At 46.6% G+C, this 18,082-nt stretch overlaps 1 protein-coding gene across 10 annotated transcripts in view; it reads right to left on the bottom strand.

Annotated features, from left to right (window-relative positions):
* AGPAT4 (1-acylglycerol-3-phosphate O-acyltransferase 4) overlaps positions 1–18,082 on the bottom strand; it is a 128,210-nt gene that overhangs the window by 86,924 nt on the left and 23,204 nt on the right. For all 10 annotated transcript variants that reach the window (XM_045009080.1, XM_045009077.1, XM_045009071.1 and 7 more), the window contains one exon: positions 15,487–15,726. In XM_045009080.1, the coding sequence (XP_044865015.1) occupies positions 15,487–15,664 (178 nt within the window). In that variant the 5' untranslated portion in view covers positions 15,665–15,726. The remainder of the gene's footprint in view (positions 1–15,486; positions 15,727–18,082) is intronic.

The raw sequence follows: 18,082 nt of genomic DNA on the forward strand, positions 1-18,082 counted from the left end.
ACCAAAACGGGCCATGAATTTGGTAGGGCCCTAAGCATAACCTTTCCCTTTCAATCCCTACTGCTCACTTGCTCCATGGGGGAAGTAAGCCATGACAGTCATGGCTCATCTCGCGTCCGATGCATGCCTGCCTACCCACCTCCACAAGAGGAGAAGGAAGTCATAGTCTCCCTATCACACCAGTAGCAAGTATGAGAATGTAAGAGAGCTCCTTACACCTCTAACAGGACACTGGGCCTTGGGGCACATATGTATACCTCAGCATGCTTTGAGCTATAGTCACAGGACATGTAATTAGATGTGAGCATGCATGTGACTGACAGTAAGCCATCTGTCTATAATAGCCAGTGTTGGTGTCATCAGGCATCTATACTAGGCCTTAATGAGCCAAAGTTATTTTATGCTTGTCCAGAGTGCCTCCATGTTAAACTCTAGTCGAACTCACAGGTCAGAATTGAGAACGGAATGTGTAAAAGCTTCTTATCAGTGCAACACTGGCACCAGGAGATAGTAAAAAGGGGCCTACTTGTATCTGGCTTAGGAGGAGGAGGAGGGAGGGAGGCAAAGTAATAAATCCAGAAGTAAACCAACCTAACAGCCTTGAAAAGTTACTAACAAGATAAATTGTTTGCTGTCAAGGATGATTTAACCTGTTTAGTGTAATCGCTAGCTATACAATGTGTCTACTATATGGGAGGGGACAAGAGGGTAGAAGGGGGGGGTAGGTAGTGGGGGTAATAGAGATGCCTAGCTGAAATCATGTATAAGAAGAGACACACAGCTTATGTCTGTGTGCTTGATTTGAGACGTGTGTCTCTCCGAGCATCCTGCTATTTGAGATCTCAAATAAACTTTTTCTGCATTCTCCACCTTGGTGTGTTTATTGAAGCAAAGCACACCGGGCAACGAACCACTGTTGCTGCCTCGAGCATTCTGTGCTGGCAACACCAGGAAAGGGTGACCTCAGGGGAAGGATGCATCTTCTTCCTGCCAAGTTTACGAAAAGTAGGAAAGTTTGTTACACAACCGTACATGGTACTTTCTGCCTTTTCCATGTCTGTTATTAATAAAGCACACCCTGAGGAAGGAGACGTGAAACTGAACCTGAGCATTTAGGCTGTCACAGCAGCCTGTCTGCCACACCAAACTCCTTCAGACTCTGCCATTCTTAACTCTGCCTTGCAGGTAACATTCAGTGGTCCCCAGTTTCCCAGAGATGTGTTTCTGCAGTGTCCAGTCCTTCTCACAAGACACCAACAAAAATTAAGTTTGTTGCCTTCAAAGTGACAGTGTACACACCAGCCTGTTGGCTCGCTGAGGACACACTGGACCTTAAATATAGTTTACAGTAAAACTCTCTCAGCACTAAGAATGTTTCTTAATAAAAAGCAGATTTAAGTGACACTAAGACACAACCAAAGAGTTACAAACAAAACAGAATATACATACTTTTTAGTTTCTAAAGGCAGGTCTACACTTAAAATGCTGTAGTGCTTCAGTGAAGACGCTACTATGCTGATAGGAAAAGCTTCTCCTGTCGGCGTAGTTAATTCACCTTTGCAAGAGGCGGTAGCTATGTCGACGGGAGAAGCCCTCCTGTCGACATAGCACAGTCTACACTGGGAGGTTAGATGGGTATAAGTACATTGTTCAGAGGTGTGGATTCTTCACACCCCTGAGCTAGGCACTTATACTGATGTAAATTTATAGTGTAGACCTGGCCTAAGACTCAACTTTAGCAAGCTACAATGTTTGCTGAAACAGCTCTCTCACTTCCATCAAGTTATCAGCAGCCATAGGCGGCAGGTTCGTATAATTTTTGGTGGGGCCCAAAATGGTGCCCCCCCCGCGCTCTCACCCTGTAAACTGATATAAAATGAAGCTACAATGCGTCAGCACCACAAGATTACAAGGGTCAATTAAAAGTGGAAAGTCAGAAGCAGCACTTGTCTATTAATACCTAATATACGGTATTAAATTTTGTTGCACCTGTTGTGACAAAGTGGGAATGTTCTTAATGTTTTCTCTGAATACTGTGTGGGTGCCTCAGTTTCCCCTGCAAAGTGCCAACTGACGGTGTTGGGGACAAAGAGATCAGGTGGCCTCCTTGTCCGGAAGAGACACAAAGGCCAGATGAGGGAGTGTCAGTTTGGAGCTGGCTGGGGAAATCGGGAGAGGCCCAGAACTTGGGTCTGGGCTCCCCACCCCCAAAGATGGACCTGACTGAGGGGTCCTGTTTTCTGTACATACAAGCTCTGTTTTAGACTGTATCCCTGTCATCTAATAAACCTTCTGTTTTACTGTCTGGCTGAGAGTCACATCTGACTGCGGAGTTGGGGTGCAGGGACCTCTGGTTGCCCCAGGACCTGCCTGGGCAGACTCGCTGCGGAAAGTGCACAGTGTGCAAGGGCATGCTGAATGCTCCGAGGTCAGACCCAGGAAGGTGTAAGCTTCTTGCCCTGGAGACAGTCTGCTCAGAGAGAGGAGGCTCCCCCAGAGTCCTGACTGGCTTTGTATGGAGTTGTTCCAAAGCATCCCAGCATCCCCTTCCACACCATGCGCTTCCCAGAAGTCTGCACAGGCACTGACACTCCCTCCTCTGGCCTTTGTCTCTTTTCCAAGCATTAGGAGGCCACCTGATCTCTTTGTTCTCCAACACCTTCAGTTGGCACCTTGCAGGAGAGTGGCCCAGGCCATCAGTTGCCTGGAGACAGGGTGTCAACCATTCTCTGTGCAGACAGCATCACACTGGCCCTCTAGGGCTTTACAACAATCACACCCCCTTATCCCACCATCTAGAGCCTTAAGAAATGCATTGGGGAAACTGAGGCACACAGACAGTATTCAGAGAAAACACCTGCATACGACCAGTTACATACTTTGAAGGGTGTAAAATAATCAAATATTGTGCTAAATACAATGATACTCCAAACTGACCACCAAATTTAAGTTGCATGTTTTTCCCCTCAGGTGAGTGTTCTGGGGTGGGGCTGGGGACGAGGGGTTCACAGTGCAGGAGCGTGCTCGGTGCTGGGGGTGCAGGCTTTGGGGTGAGGCAGGGCTGAGGATGAGGAACTTGGGGTGCAGACAGGCTGCCCCAGGGCTAGGGCCAGAGAGGACTCCCCATCACCACCACTGGCAGCAGCTAGCTCCAGGGGAGGGACCCCTCCTCTCCCCCTTGCCCCCCACAGCACACTCACTCTGCCCCACAGTCACTGCATATGTTCCTTCCTAGGGCCCCTCAGGTCCAGAAAGCTCACTCACCTCCCCTGTGATGGGTACTAGGGGGTGGGGGTTGCCATCACAGGTGGCCTTCCATGTTGCTGCCCCTCACCATAACTTCACTGTGGATGGGGCTGCCCCTTGCCCAGCATGGGGCAGAAGTGGGGTCTGCATGGTGATGGCTATGGGGCAGGGGAGCAGGGTGTCATAAAAGCCCCAGCTGCTCAGGTAGGTCTATGAATCCCCCTCCCCCATCTGCCCTGTGGTGGGTGGATGCTGGAGGGGAGGGGCACTGCCTTCACATATGGCTTCCTGCCTCCCTGACCCCTGCTGCAGCCTGCAGCCCCTCACTGTAGCTTCAGTGGGTGGGGGGGACGGTGGGAGGGGGTGGCATGGGGCTGCCCCTTCCCCAGCGTTGGGCAGGAGTGGGGGCTGGGCGGGAATCATACGGTCAAACACTCACGGAAGCCCAGGACCTGCTCAGGTGGGTGAGGTCAGTCTCCGAGTCCTGGCCAGAAGTGCTCTTTGCATCTCCTCCAGGTAGGGGGAGGGGAGGGCTGCCAAACATGGCACAGCCCCCTCCCCTCCCCCGGCCGGTGCTCCAGCAAGCAACAGCAGCCGGCAGCAGCAGAGGCAACAGGCAAGGCAAGGGAGAGAGACATGCCTGCGTTTAAGCCTCCAGCCTCCCGGGTGGGGCAGAGGAGAGGGCTGCCACCAGCACGGCGGGCCCCCCTCCCCATCCCCCTCCCCATCCCCCTCCACTCGGAGATGGTACAGTCAGCAGCAGTCAGCAGCAGCTCCAGCTGGCACTCACTGCTGACTGCTGAGCGGCAAGGAAGAGACTGAGACACGCAGACGCAGCTGCCTGCGTTCAGGCAGTTAAGCTCTCTGGGGCCGGGCGGGGAGGGGAGGGGGGAAGCTCTCCAGCCCTGGCGGCGGCGGGGGGGCGCTCCAAGCAGGGGAGAAAAAACATTGGTGGGGCAGAGCCCCTGCTTGGGATTTATTCCTGGGGCTAAAGCCCCAGAGCCCCATATAAGTCGGCGCCTATGTCAGCAGCACCAGCCCTTCTGGTAGGAGGAGCGAACATTCACAGAATGAGAGGGTGCTGTCTCTTCTGTCCCGTAAGTGATGGATAACTAGGAATGGAAAATATAAGTAGAGCAAAAGAAAGTCCTTGGCCTTTTAAAATGGAACCCAGACAAAGTTCCTCTCCCCGATTGATGTGCAGATGCCAGCCTGTCTTCTTCACTGTCCTGTGAATTTGCTCTGTTTGATTACTTTGTTTACCTTCGATGTACTTTCTTTGTCTCCCGCATTTCCTTACTCAATTTACAATGGAGACATGGGCAAACAGCTGTAATGACTTTTTTTGTCTAAGACAACTTTGTTTAATCACAACAACGTGCCTCCACAACGTGTTTTAAGAACATATTACTAGCAAAAATACATAACTCTTCATAAACAAACACCATGTAATAATATTCATTACCAACCTATCACCAGTTATTAACAGGATACCTTACAAGATGCCATTTGGCTAAACACTCAGACAACAGCATGCTGAGTGTGCCCTTTGCCAGTTGACATAAAGGGTCACAAAATTAAAATCCACAGAAAGCCAAAGGATACATGTTACTGTCTGCACATAGGGGCAAACCCTGCCCAACCCCCAGGACAGAAGGCCCCATGCTTGGTGGAGCTAGCTCTGTTCCTTCCATTGGGTGAGGGAGGCAGGATGCAAAGCATCCATGCAAGGGCTATGCATGCCTTATTATGCACTAGAGAGAGCACAGTTCTGTGCAGTTTATGTATACCCTGGAATAAAGGGAGGTCTTGCAGTATATGATGGCAGGTGAGAGCTGAGCTAGAGGATCCTTTGTTTTCCATTTCATTTCTGCTCCCTTCAGCAAATATGGGTGAGGAGCACCCCTCCATCCCCCGGCACTCATATCCCCCAAACAGTAATTTGTAAGCTGTAATTTGCAAAGTAACTTTACCCAGAAGTGTAATAATATCCCTTTGAAGACACAAGAACAGTTATTTAGCACTGCCTTAATTTATTTATAAGTCAGATTAGGAGCCAAGACATTTTAAAACTCAGTAGTCATTCACAACTCTACCACTGCTTTTATTCTTCAGTTTCCCTTTGAAAGCCAAGTGCACCCACTGTGAAGCAGCATTGTCATTACATAGGGCAAACTTTACTCCCATGCAGAGAGCCTGCAAGAGGCCTGATCACCAGTGAGATGGGTGAGTCAATTCTCCCCTGAGCAGAGGGCCCACACAAGGCCTAGGCCCCACTGAAGACTCTCTGCACAGCACTAAATGACACTGTGAGGATGTTGCTTACCCAGTCATTGGAGTCACATTCTCGTTTATTTCAGCAGAATAGTTTTGAATATGGAGAAGAATCTCTCTGTCGCAGAGCTACATTCTAAAGGGCCACTTCAAATTCTGGTCCATGCTGGGGGTCAGTGCTGCCCCAGTGAGAGCTCTGCCATAGAGACCATGACTTTAAGAATTCCTCAGTGCCAACGGATACAAGAATATCCTGAAGCTGGTATGTACATTCTGGTTCCAACAAAGAAAATCAAATGAGATCTTAAATGAAAGACAGGGTCACGATGGTCATTAATATCATTGTGAAACGCATGTGTACACACTATCTAAAAAAGTTCTCTGTATACAGAAAATATGTTCCTAAAGTCTGTCAAGGCAGAAGTGTCAAACAGCTTTCTACCAGACAAAGGATGTTTATTCACTTATCTCCCTCAGTCTAAGTTAACAAAACCAGACATAGAGGACAGCAGTGTGGGAGGCAGCACGCCAGAGAATAAGCTGCGGGGAGTTCTCCTGACTGAGAACAAACAAGAAACTTTGGAGAAGATAAGAGAAGGCAAGGAAGATACTCCTTTATTCTGCACCTAGGAAGTAATCTGGTAGTGCAGTTACCTTAATGAAAACAGGATCACAACCTGCTCTGCTTGAAATACTGCAAAGGACAACTGGGTGAAAAACTTCTTTAGACAGGAGGTTAGCCTCTTAAGTTTAGTCTCTAGGAATAAGGTTATGATTGTGTTTTATATCTAGCCCTTCTGCTTGCATTGTCCTTACTTAGTATCTCTTACAGTAAAAACAATCAAGTTTATCATCAAAGTTCAGAACGTAACTGTAGAGCAGTGCTGTGGTATTATATAAGGAACCGATCCAGAAATGAATCAAACATACTGGGGTGTACACTGACCCCTGGGGACAGCAGATCTGTTTTTTTTTTCCTATAAGTACCCAGTGGACAAGGGGCTGGACACTACAGAGGAATGTTTCAAAGGGACTCAGATTGGGTACACCTATAGGTAACCTACAAGGCAAAGTAGGGGCTGGCACAGCCCAGAGGAGATTGTTTGGGTGGCTAACAGGCTGGAGGTGTCAGGGAGCTGAACACCCAATTAAGCACATGCAAGTCTCCCTCTCATTGGAGGTAACAATGAGACTGTCAGTCCTGGGCACCCCAAGAACAATCAATCAGAGACATAATCCCTCCCCCAGCTCTCATGTAGGCTGTAGGAGTACCCAAGCTATATCCTATCTTGAAAGGGTCCAGACTGCTGCCCATATTACACTAGGCCAGCCCTACAGACCAGTACAGGAGGGGGTCATGGCTCTGCATCCTCTTCTTTGTGGTGGTTTGCAGCCCCCCCCCCCCCCCGATCATAGAAAGACTGTCTCCTCTGTACAAGTGCAACTATTGTGACTGCCCCCCAAGGGCTCCATTGCATCCCACACTTGGGGGGGGGGGGGGTCAGAGGGAGAGATTGATTCTTGAGTGCTCTCAGCTTCTGTGCAAAGGCTGGGCACAGTTTATCCCTATGTAGTTTTATAAAAATCTGGTGGTTTGCCAGATCTATGTTCTAACACCAGCTTTTAAGCACACGTTTATTTTAAGCTCGTGTTGTTGAGCTTTGCAGTGTTTGATTTTATTATATTACAGCAACATCCAACAGTTCAGTACAGGGGAGGGCTTATCGGCGTTGTCATTTTAACAAGAGGAATTAACAGCGATTTGAATCAAATTGTTAAACATATTTGAAGCTAAGCCTTATTTGCACAAAAGTATTTTCAGCTCAGGAGCAAAGTTTTTGTACCAGTATTGTGTTTCATTTGGGATGGAATGTGTACTCACTAAAGTGAGTGACTAATAATCACATGCTAGGCTTGAGCCAAGAATAATGCAGATTAGCAGTGTACAAACTTCCCTATACAGTTCTGCCAAGGCAAATGAACACCCTCTGCTCTTGCAGCCTCTTCAGCCAACCGGGAGTGATGTGGACAAACAAGACTCTCACTAAACTCACTTTTCCAAATCCACATCAGGATTTGACTAGTGGTTTGAAAAAGGAGACAGTGTGAGCATGCAGTAGTCTACATTATTTGCAAATTACTTCTGCCCTTTGGAATTAAGAGTTAGAAGCAAACTGCAGCCCTAATAAACCCCTTCAAGTTAAAAAACTTTCCTGCAGCATTTGATTGTATTTTAAAGACTGGTCACTGTAGACGGAACTGCATTATTTCATCTAGGGTGGTGGCCTCCCAGGGCATTAGCAGGTCCTCAGGGAATCAATTCTGAAGCATTTAGAGGAGAGGAAAGTGATCAGAAACAGTCAGCATGGATTCACCAAGGGCAAGTCATGCCTGACTAACAGAATTGTCTTCTATGATGAGATAACTGGGTCTGTGGATGAGGGGAAAGCAGTGAATGTGTTATTCCTTGACTTTAGCAAGGCTTTTGATACGGTCTCCCACAGTATTCTTGCCAGCAAGTTAAAGAAGTATGGGCTGGATGAATGGACTATAAGGTGGATAGAAAGCTGGCTAGATCATCGGGCTCAACAGGTAGTGATCAATGGCTCCATGTCTAGTTGGCAGCAGGTATCAAGCGGAGTGCCCCAAGGGTCGGTCCTGGGGCTGGTTTTGTTCAATATCTTCATTATGATCTGGAGGATGGTGTGGCCTGCACTTTCAGCAAGTTTGCAGATGACACTAAACTGGAAGGAGTGGTAGATATGCTGGAAGGTAGGGATAGGATACAGAGGGACCTAGACAAAATTAGAGGATTGGGCCAAAAAACCTGATGAGGTTCAACAAGGATAAGTGCAGAGTCCCATGCACTGCTACAGACTAGGGACTGAATGGCTAGGCAGCAGTTCTGCAGAAAAGGACCTAGGGGTTCAGTGGACAAGAAGCTGGATATGAATTGACAGTGTGCCCTTGTTACCAAGAAGGCTAACGATATTTTGGGTTGTAGAAGTAGGGGCACTGCCAGCAGATCGAGGGACGTGATCATTCCCCTCTGTTCGACACTGGTGAGGCCTCATCTGGAGTACTATGTTCAGTTTTGGGCCCCACACTACAAGAAGGATGTGGAAAAATTGGAGACAGTCCAGCAGAGGGCAATAATAATGATTAGGGGGCTGGAGCACATGACTTATGAGGAGAGGCTGAGGGAACTGGGATTCTTTAGTCTGCAGAAGAGAAGAATGAGGGGGCATTTGATAGCTGCTTTCAACTACCTGAAAGGGGGTTCCAAAGAGAATGGATCTAGACTGTTCTCAGTGGTACCAGATGACAGAACAAGGAGTAATGGTCTCAAGTTGCAGGGGTGGGGGTAGGTTGGATATTGGCGGGGGGGAGACTTTCACTAGGAGGGTGGTGAAGCACTGGAATAAGTTGCCTAGAGAGGTGGTGGAATCTCCTTCCTTAGAGGCTTTTAAGGTCAGGCTTGACAAAGCCTGGTCTGGGATGATTTAGTTGGGAATTGGTCCTGCTTTGAGCAGAGGGTTGGACTAGATGACCTCCTGAGGTCCCTTCCAACCCTGATATGCTAGGATTAAGCACATTGGTCAGGCAATGCAGGGAAGCGCATATAGATGCCATCTATAACGCTTCCTGTTTTGAGGATGGGGGGTACTACAAATAAGTCAGTGATCTCTTGAAACTAATACAGCACATATAAAGTCTGATTATGACCACACTTTTTCCTGGTGCAGGAGGGATTAGAATCAGGCTGAGAACATATAAACTCATAGACTATTTCAAGAAGCCAGCAGTACTTAGTCATGATGACGGAATAAAGGAAGATAAGCTACGACGACAGCAGATGCTGGAAATGGAAGAGTGAGAATATGTCCACAGCAGAAAATATAGCAAAACAGATCTCTGCCACCCTTCGCATTTGTGACTTCATGAGAACTTTTGGAGTGTCAAAGATGAAACACTTCCCCTGAATTTTGTGAAATTATTTTTACCTTCAACATCAAAATGGAGGAGCTTGCTTGATCGAATGGAATTTGCTATGCTACCTTCACTTAGCTCTTGAGTTATGCTAACTATGCCTGCTCTATTTCACTGTTTTGGTTGACTTTGTGATTCATGCTATTACAAATCAATATGAGGTTTATCACCATTTCAAAGTACTCTCCTTTTTACTCCCCTGCCCAACCCCCAAGCATAAACCGAGGTCCTGATCCTGTAAGGACTTCAGTCAGATCTACACATTCAATGACCCAACCCAAGCTAGGGTTACCATATATCCATATTTTCCAGGACATGTCCAGCTTTTTAGTTGTTAATCGCCATCCGGGAGGATGTTTTAAATATATAAAAATGTCTGGAAAATACAGACATATGATAATCCTACCCACTGCCCCTCTCTCTGCTTGGGGTGTCAGCTCGCTGCAGCCTGCGGATTGCAATGCCTCCTCCCCCCCAGTGCTGCTGCAACCCTGCGCCCCATGGCTAGGAGCAGTGACATCTCTGCAGCCAGCTGCAGGTGTGGGGAACCCACGGCCACTTCTCCTTCCTCTGAGCATCCCCCGCGACTCTGGCAGAGCCTCAGTGTCCCCCCATCCGTCCTGGCCATGCAAGGAGCTCCCTCCCAGCAGTCCATGCAGCCAGGGCTGCCTCACCCCCCCTCCCCCGCGCAGAGCCACTCCCGGGGGAAGGGTCCCAGTGCAGGGGAAGTTTCTCCTTGCATGGCAGCGGCTCCAGGGAGCCCGAGCTCCCCCTCCCCACCCTGGGAAGGGCCCACACTGCAGCACCTCCTGTGGCCCCCCAGCTGCTACAGCCTCGCCAGGTCCAGCTGGGAGTGGGGTGAAGGCCCCCCTGAGCCCGGGAGCAAGGCCCAGGCCACGCACGCAGCACTTCTCTGCTCCAGCCTGGCCGGAGAGGGAGCCCACGGCTGGGATGCAGCCTCACAAGTGGGAGCGTGTTGGGGCTAGGATGCCCAGCTTGCGGGCAGGCCCGGGACCCAAAGCAACTCCCTCCCCCCCCACCCCAGGCCCAGCTGCTGTGGGGGTGGGAGGGAGGCGAAGTGCCCAGCTGGGGGCGCACGGGCTGGAGAGCGGCGGGAGCTGGGAAAGTTGGAGCCCAGGGAGGAGGCGTTGTCTGTTTCGGGTGGCTGGGAGGGAAGGGGGTAATGTGGCACACTCAGGGGAGGATGCGGGACCGGGGCGGAGACTTTGGGGAAGGGGCGGGGCCTGGGGGCCCCCATGGAGTGTCCTCTTTTTTCAATGTTCAAATACGGTAACCCTACCCTAAACCTGTTTTATTAATCAATACACCAGTGCTCCAAAGACTTTACTGCTTATACTTTAAAAATTAGTGTGTGTTTTAACTGATTAGTTTAATGCATTTCTTTCCAATACAGATTGTTGTTGTTTTAACCTTAATACCATTTCCCCCTTGTTCAAACACCAAAGCACATATGGATGACTCATTCCAGGCTTGCTGACCTTTAATGCAGCATGGGGTGGGGGGGGGTGGGGGGAGGGAGAAGGCCAGAGAGAGAGAGAGAGAGAGAGAGAGAGAGAGAAGGAATCACTCTTACCATAGAGCTAGTTTGCTCTGGGCATGAATGGACCAAATTTCAAAACAAGGCCTCTTGCAGCCAAGTCAACGTTGTGGGCCAGTTGTGCAACAGTGGCTGAAGCAGCGCTTTGCATAATTGAGGACAATGTGCAACAGTGGCCACCACTCCTGATCCCAGGTCTATCCAGATGCTAGGCCAGCCCCTAGCAAAGGGGTAGGCAACCTATGGCATGTGTGCTGAAGGCAGCACTCAAGCTGATTTTCAGTGGCACTCACACTGCCTGGGTCCTGGCCACCAGTCCAGGGGGGCTCTGCATTTTAGTTTAATTTTAAATGAAGCTTCTTAAATATTTTAAAAACCTTACTTTACATACAATAGTTTAGTTATATATTATAGACTTAGAGAAAGAGACCTTCTAAAAACGTTACAATGTATTACCAGCATGTGAAACCTTAAAATCAGAGTGAATGAATGAAGACTCGGCACACCACTTCTGAAAGGTTGCCAACCCTTGCATAAACTAGAGATGTTTGACAGCTGCTCTAATCTAGGACAATTACCAGCCTCTAGGGGCACACAGCTGGGGCATCCCAGTGTAGTTAAAGATGCTATTGCCCTCAGGAAACAGACTCTTTAACCAATGCACTAAGAGATCAGTAATCAATACTCACATCCACAAATAAGACTATACCAGGTTGTAGTCCCTGCAGTAACAATAATGAATGAAGGTGCCATAGAAGCTGCTCTGGCTCACCAGCCACACAAGGGTTCCTCTCTGCAGGGGGACTTCTCAAGTAGACACCTAAGCTGGCTTTGGTGCTACACTGGAGCTGAGCCTAGGCCAGTATCTGGCCCTATGCCTGGAGTCACTTGTGCACACAACTGAATAGCATCTGCAAGCAAAACCCTCCATGTTCACATACAGATAGAGTACAAATGCGATCTCAGAGTATTAAAAACACATTGTATTGCAGGCAATGAGTTTTGTCACTTCAAATGGAGGCTTCTTTGAAATCTGGTGTGGCAGGGTGTATTCAGCTTTTGTGACTCCCTCTGGGCTCCCGTGGCCCTACTACACCCCACTTTAAGTAGTAGTGAGCTGAGAGGAACAGAGAAGGGAAGGTGGGTCCTTCAAGCTTGCCTAGAGAAGACTCTCCAGAGCATCCATTTTGAAAGCTAGAGATACCTGGTCCTCCGAGGGCTAACAATAACCAAACAGGGCCTGTTGGCCCATAAAAAGAGATGCTCCCTGGCCTTAGTAGTTCAGTTCCAGGCTGGGACCAGCAGAGTGAAGGGTGCTCCTCTCTGGCCAAAGGAGCCTGGCAATCAGAGGCCTTGGCTACACTTGCAAATTTGCAGCGCTGCAGCAGGGTGTGAAAACACATCCTCTCCAGCGCTGCAAAGCGCCAGTGTGGTCAAAGCCCCAGCGCTGGGAGCGCGGCTCCCAGCACTGTACGTTATTCCCCACAGGGAGGTGGAGTACAGACAGCGCTGGGAGAGCTCTCTCCCAGCGCTGGCGCTTTGACTACACTTAGCACTTCAAAGCGCTGCCGCGGCAGCGCTTTGAAGTGCAAGTGTAGCCAAAGCCAGACAGAGTTACGCAGCTGGGATTGCAAAGGGAAGAACCTGAGGACACTGGCCCTGAGATATCGCTAGAGAGAGGGGCTGGTAGGAAGAGGCCCAAGGAAATAGCAGTGAAGGACTGAAGTTGATCAGCACATGGCTGCTGTGTAGAGTCTCCCTGGAATGGAACCCAGAGTAGCTGACAGGTCCAGGTTCCCCTACCAGCCACAGGTAAAGGGACATAACCCTCAATAAGGAGACATGGCTTATCTGGGAGCCCGAACAGAAGGACTGAATTTAAAGGGCCCAGAACCATGACTGAAAATCCTAGCAAGGGAAAATAGAGTCCAACATGCATCCAACGAAGTGGGTATTCACCCACAAAAGCTCCTGCTCCAATATGTCTGTTAATCTATAAGGTGCCACAGGACTCTTTGCTGCTTTTACAGATCCAGACTAACACGGCTACCCCTCTGATACTAGAGTCCAATAAACAGTTTAACACCCTGGAAGAGGTTCACTTGGACTTTTTGACTTGGCTCAAGGGCCAGGACACTTAACTCACCAAGACCACCTGGCAGCCTGCCAGGGACACTGTGGTATTGCACCCAGCTGCTCAGAGGTGCTCAAGAGGTAAGTATCCCTTTGCAACTATTCTTGTTAAAAAAAATAAAATGCTTTAGACCCTGGAGAAATTAAAACCATGTTAACACACACACAAAAACACCCCCAAAAAGTCTATCCCTACTAGTATCTAGAAAACAAAGTGAACTTGGGGTTTTGGGTGGAATGGGCCTGGTGACAGCTCTGTGAGGGGAACTATCAGACATCAAAGGTCTTTTCTTTAGAGCTTTCCCTGATCCAATGATGGCTTCTGAGATTCTAGGGGGCTCCCTTTCTCTTTATTTTGAGAGAAATTTCCCATTGGACCCCTCCCAACTAAATCATTCCTAGCTCATCTTCCACCAAGTGCCTTCCAGTAAACAGACACTAATGTCTCTGCCTTTCAACACATCTTCAAGAGGCACCAAGCAGATTAACATCTACCTCACTCTCCATGCATCAGAGCTCAAGACAATCTCCTCTATAACATGCCCAAGGTTGGTCACAGAGCTGCATACGGGTTTTAGCTCTCGGGTGTCAAATGAAATGACATTATTCTGATTCTCTCTCAACTATCCAGAGTCAGAGAGAGAGAGAGAGAGAAAAAAAAAAAAGAGGAACTCCATTTTGTCTCCCAACAAGCAACATGTGCCGTGTGTTTTGGAAAAGCAGCAGCTGCTTTTGAGCAGATAAGTATAACTAATTTTCCAAAATGCAGTGATTCATCAGGCACTGATGGGCAGGATCAAGCCTTTTCCTGTCTTAGGTTCTTAGTACTGGATAAACTGAAACATTGTTTTCAGCAAGCCCGTTTTACTGCACTTAACTGCTATGCAATTCTTGGAGCTCATGTTAAGGCAGTTTTCTGATACAGGACTCAGCACAGTGCCATTAGAGCACTTCAACAGTTTTATGTAGATATCTTTCATGTCCTTCACAAGGCATGGACTTTTATAACAATTCCTAAAAGCCAACCTGGCTGACAGCAGGCTTCATCACCACATGACACTTATATTTATGGCTCCATGTGGTCCAACAGCAATGGGCCAAATCCTTAAGTCCTTACTCACGGATGTCAATGGAAATTTTAGCTGAGCAAGGACTGTGTAAAAATGGAACATGGATTTAGTCCAATGATTTTAGAAACAGTGACAGTTGGGAACATTAGTATTCTACAGTCTATAGGCTGTTATTGAAAATGGGCAGGTTACATTGTTTCTCCTTTAAAATTAACAGTTGTGATCAGAATCAGCCCAAAAGCTTATTTTACACTAATGGAATTCTTCTTACCTTCAGTGGAGCTAGGAATGGAAATTTGGGTGCGTCCCGACTTTTGGCTGGACAGGCAATGACAGACTGTGCCAGCTCAGCTTCTCCCCCGATGCCACCCCCCTCTCCCTAGTGCCCCCAGACACAGGGCTTCACCTGCCAAGATGGGCTCACACATGGGGCAGCTCAGAAAATGGCAAGGCAGAGCTGCCGGAGCATAGGTTTCTGAAGGGTCTGGCACATACCACCATCCTGTATTTCATGTGCCTGAGTGATGCTCCAGGCCACTGTGGCAACGCTACACCTCTGCTCAGATTTGGGTGGGCGAGGATGCTAAGTGGGTGGGCCGCGGCCCATCAAGGCCCACCCATGGCTATGCCCCTGGCATAGATACAGTAATCTACAATTTGACATGTTTATTCAATGAATAAAAACAATATAGTTTCAGATCAAGCTAGTAATGTAAGAGTCATGTTGTGAGCCAGTATTATTTATTATCTTTTCATGCCAACACTATTGAAATCTGGAACACTTACCCAATTTAAAAAATAAAGTCATGTGTGTCCATGAATCTTCAGGATAATGGAGAAATCAGAAGATATACTGGATGAGAACCATTTAGAATGTATGTAACTATACACGGTGACAGTATGCCTCTGTAAATATTAAGTACTATCATTCCTGGGTCAGTATTTACTTTTTTGGCCAATCACACATGATGCTCATCGTAAGAGTCCAATATCTATATTATCTTGTGTCAAGTGAATGCCCCAATATGAGTGGATGAAAAAAAGTTATACTTTATAGCACATTTTAATAAAACCTCACATACTTTAACCAATACACATATAGGCTCACAGCAAAATGTAGGGATTTATATGAGTGAATATGCAAACAGATAGGATTACTACTTAAACTAATTCATTGGTAAAGATATGGAAATAAAACTTTAAAAAAATTCTTACGGCTTGAAATGCAGTAAGCCAGTCTGCAATTGATCTTCCTGAAAAGCTGCTTGTTGATTGGCCAGAGGACAAGTGTGAAGAGCTGAATGAAGTTAATTATCAGTCCCGACACTATAAATATGTAGCAGATAAGAAGGTGGCAAATGAACTGAGACTTCAGAAAGCTAATGATGTCCATGGTTCGTTAAGAATGCAAGGGGAACTTCCAGAAAGAGAAAATCCAGGAATTCAGAAGACAGTCTGCAAAACCAAGCAACAATACCAGCTGTTAGAAAACAGAAACAAACATTTTAATACATAGATAACTCACTGCTAGTGTTAATGTGGAGTCACTGCTTTCCTACTAAATCTTTTCTTCTATTCTTAAGAAGACATGGTTACAAATACTTACAAAGACAGACACGGAAAAAGAGCCACATTTTCAATCAATTTACATCACTTGGTGATAACACTTGCTCCTATGCCTAAATCCCACTGACTTCAAGAATTAAGTGCTTTGCTGGATACCGTGTTCATATGCTTTGCTGAATCAGATCCTTATTGATAAAGTATGAAACAGCTGTACAGAATGATGTTCAGACAATTACATTCAAAATAAGATGGATTCCTTGCACTTTACCTTCATGATCAACCCCAAAAGTTACATTCTTACAGTCTTGAAGAGAGACTAACAGGGCTGCTACTCTGAAACCTTACAGTCTTGAGAAATTCAAGACAAACACAAAGAAAAACTGTTTGCTTCATTCCCTGGGGCAGCAGTTTTAATCAAGGCTCACAAGGTACTCTGAGATATCAGCCACTTAGTCCCTGATGGTGAATGGTACTACATACATACCTGCATGTGTAACTTTGCTTTTGAAGCCTGGTCCCCCTCTACACAACACTCACTTCTGCCAGGTGCTAAGCATTCTGGCTCAGTGCAGTAGAGATGTTAGGTACCTGAGCAGTCCCACTGAAATCAATAAAACTACCCAGATGTTTACAAAACTGCTTTGCTTGATAGAGCAAGTGAGCTGATCATCTTGCAGGACTGAGTCTTTATTCAGTAATGCAGATAAGCTGAAAAAGTGAGCCAGCTCAGAACATTTTGCAGGTCACCTTTAAGCCTACAAAAGCTTCAAAGGGCCATCAAATATCAAATCCATTCTCCATAATTTGAAATTACATATCGGAAGCTTAAAAATAAGAAGTCTTCCTCCTTTTAAGGAAAGTAAATTTTTAAAATTAGCATGTGGCTTTTCTCCTGCTATTCTAATGCAGTGCAATCATCAAGTCTTGGTTTATTTCTTTAGGAACTGGCATCCTCAACAGGATCTCAGCAGCAGAGCTCTCAGAATAGTGTTGGTTAGGCAACTGTTGCTACAGAGCCAGCAACAGCACCCCAACAATACAGCCTGTAGATCCCTTATAAAGGAATTATTTTTTGTGACAAAGTGGTGACATTTAAAAAAAAAAGTTTATCACCACTAGGCAATTTTAAGATGGATGTTAAGGCCCAAAAATTGACCTGACAATGTTCTTTTAATAGATAAAGCGAGAACTATCATACATCCAGTTTATTACTCAAAGTCAGTAGCATTAAAACAAAATGTGTTTTCTTTCCCTTCTGTGCTGATATGCTTGACAAGGGAAATAACCCTGCTTGACAGATATTCAGAGCTATAACCTTCCATTGGTGATAGCTCTGAATAGTTATTCATACCTATACCAACCTGGAAATCCTAAAAATAAAGATTGACTATTAAGACTTTGTGGGCAGAAATTGTGATGGTTGTCTGGTTGAAAGCATCATTCTTTTTTAAACAAAACTCTGATTTCAGTCAGCTGGGATCACCATAGCTAACACTATCACATTATCCAGAGCATAATTGCAAAGTTACCAACAAAATCCAAGTAAATTTGCATTTTGTATAAGTAACATATAATTGATTTTAACAAAGCATGCTTCCATGGATAAACACACCTTCCATTATATTTACTCTTTCCATTATTAAATTAAGCAGTTTCGGAGTTTTCTGCCACACTGCAAAAGAAAGTACGTTACCTCATTTTTAGGACTGTTAAAAACCTCTCCTTGGGGCGTATTTACTTCATTGCTCACTATACATAAACATGCTTTTTTGGTATATTCAAATTAAACTCTCCATCTATCATTTGTATTTTCCTTCCCCATTTGGGCCCCAATCCTGCTCCTGCAAGGAAGCAGACCTTCAATTCTAGACACCGTTTTGCTGGCCTGTTGTCATTTGAACCCAGTGAGGGAACTATTAACATTTTGGACAGAGAATGTGCTTATCACAGCATTCAATATGCACAGCTTGCTCAATTGCTTCATGTTTTCACAATTTTCTGGTTGGGCACAATATACACAGAAAGCAGTATAAATATTAGCGCCCAGACATGAAGGATCCAATTCAGTAGCGTTTACTCAAACAGAACTCCCACGGATGCCAGTGAGAGTTCTGCCTGAATAAGGAGTGCATATTCGGGCCCATGCTCACAAGGCAGAACTCTAGTCTTTGTTAGATGTATGAACTACCCCCTCCATTGATTTCAGCAACATATGACCTACCACGTTGCATTGTGCTGGAATGCC

This window comes from Mauremys mutica, chromosome 3 (genome assembly GCF_020497125.1).
Source record: "Mauremys mutica isolate MM-2020 ecotype Southern chromosome 3, ASM2049712v1, whole genome shotgun sequence".
NCBI lineage: Eukaryota > Metazoa > Chordata > Testudines > Geoemydidae > Mauremys > Mauremys mutica.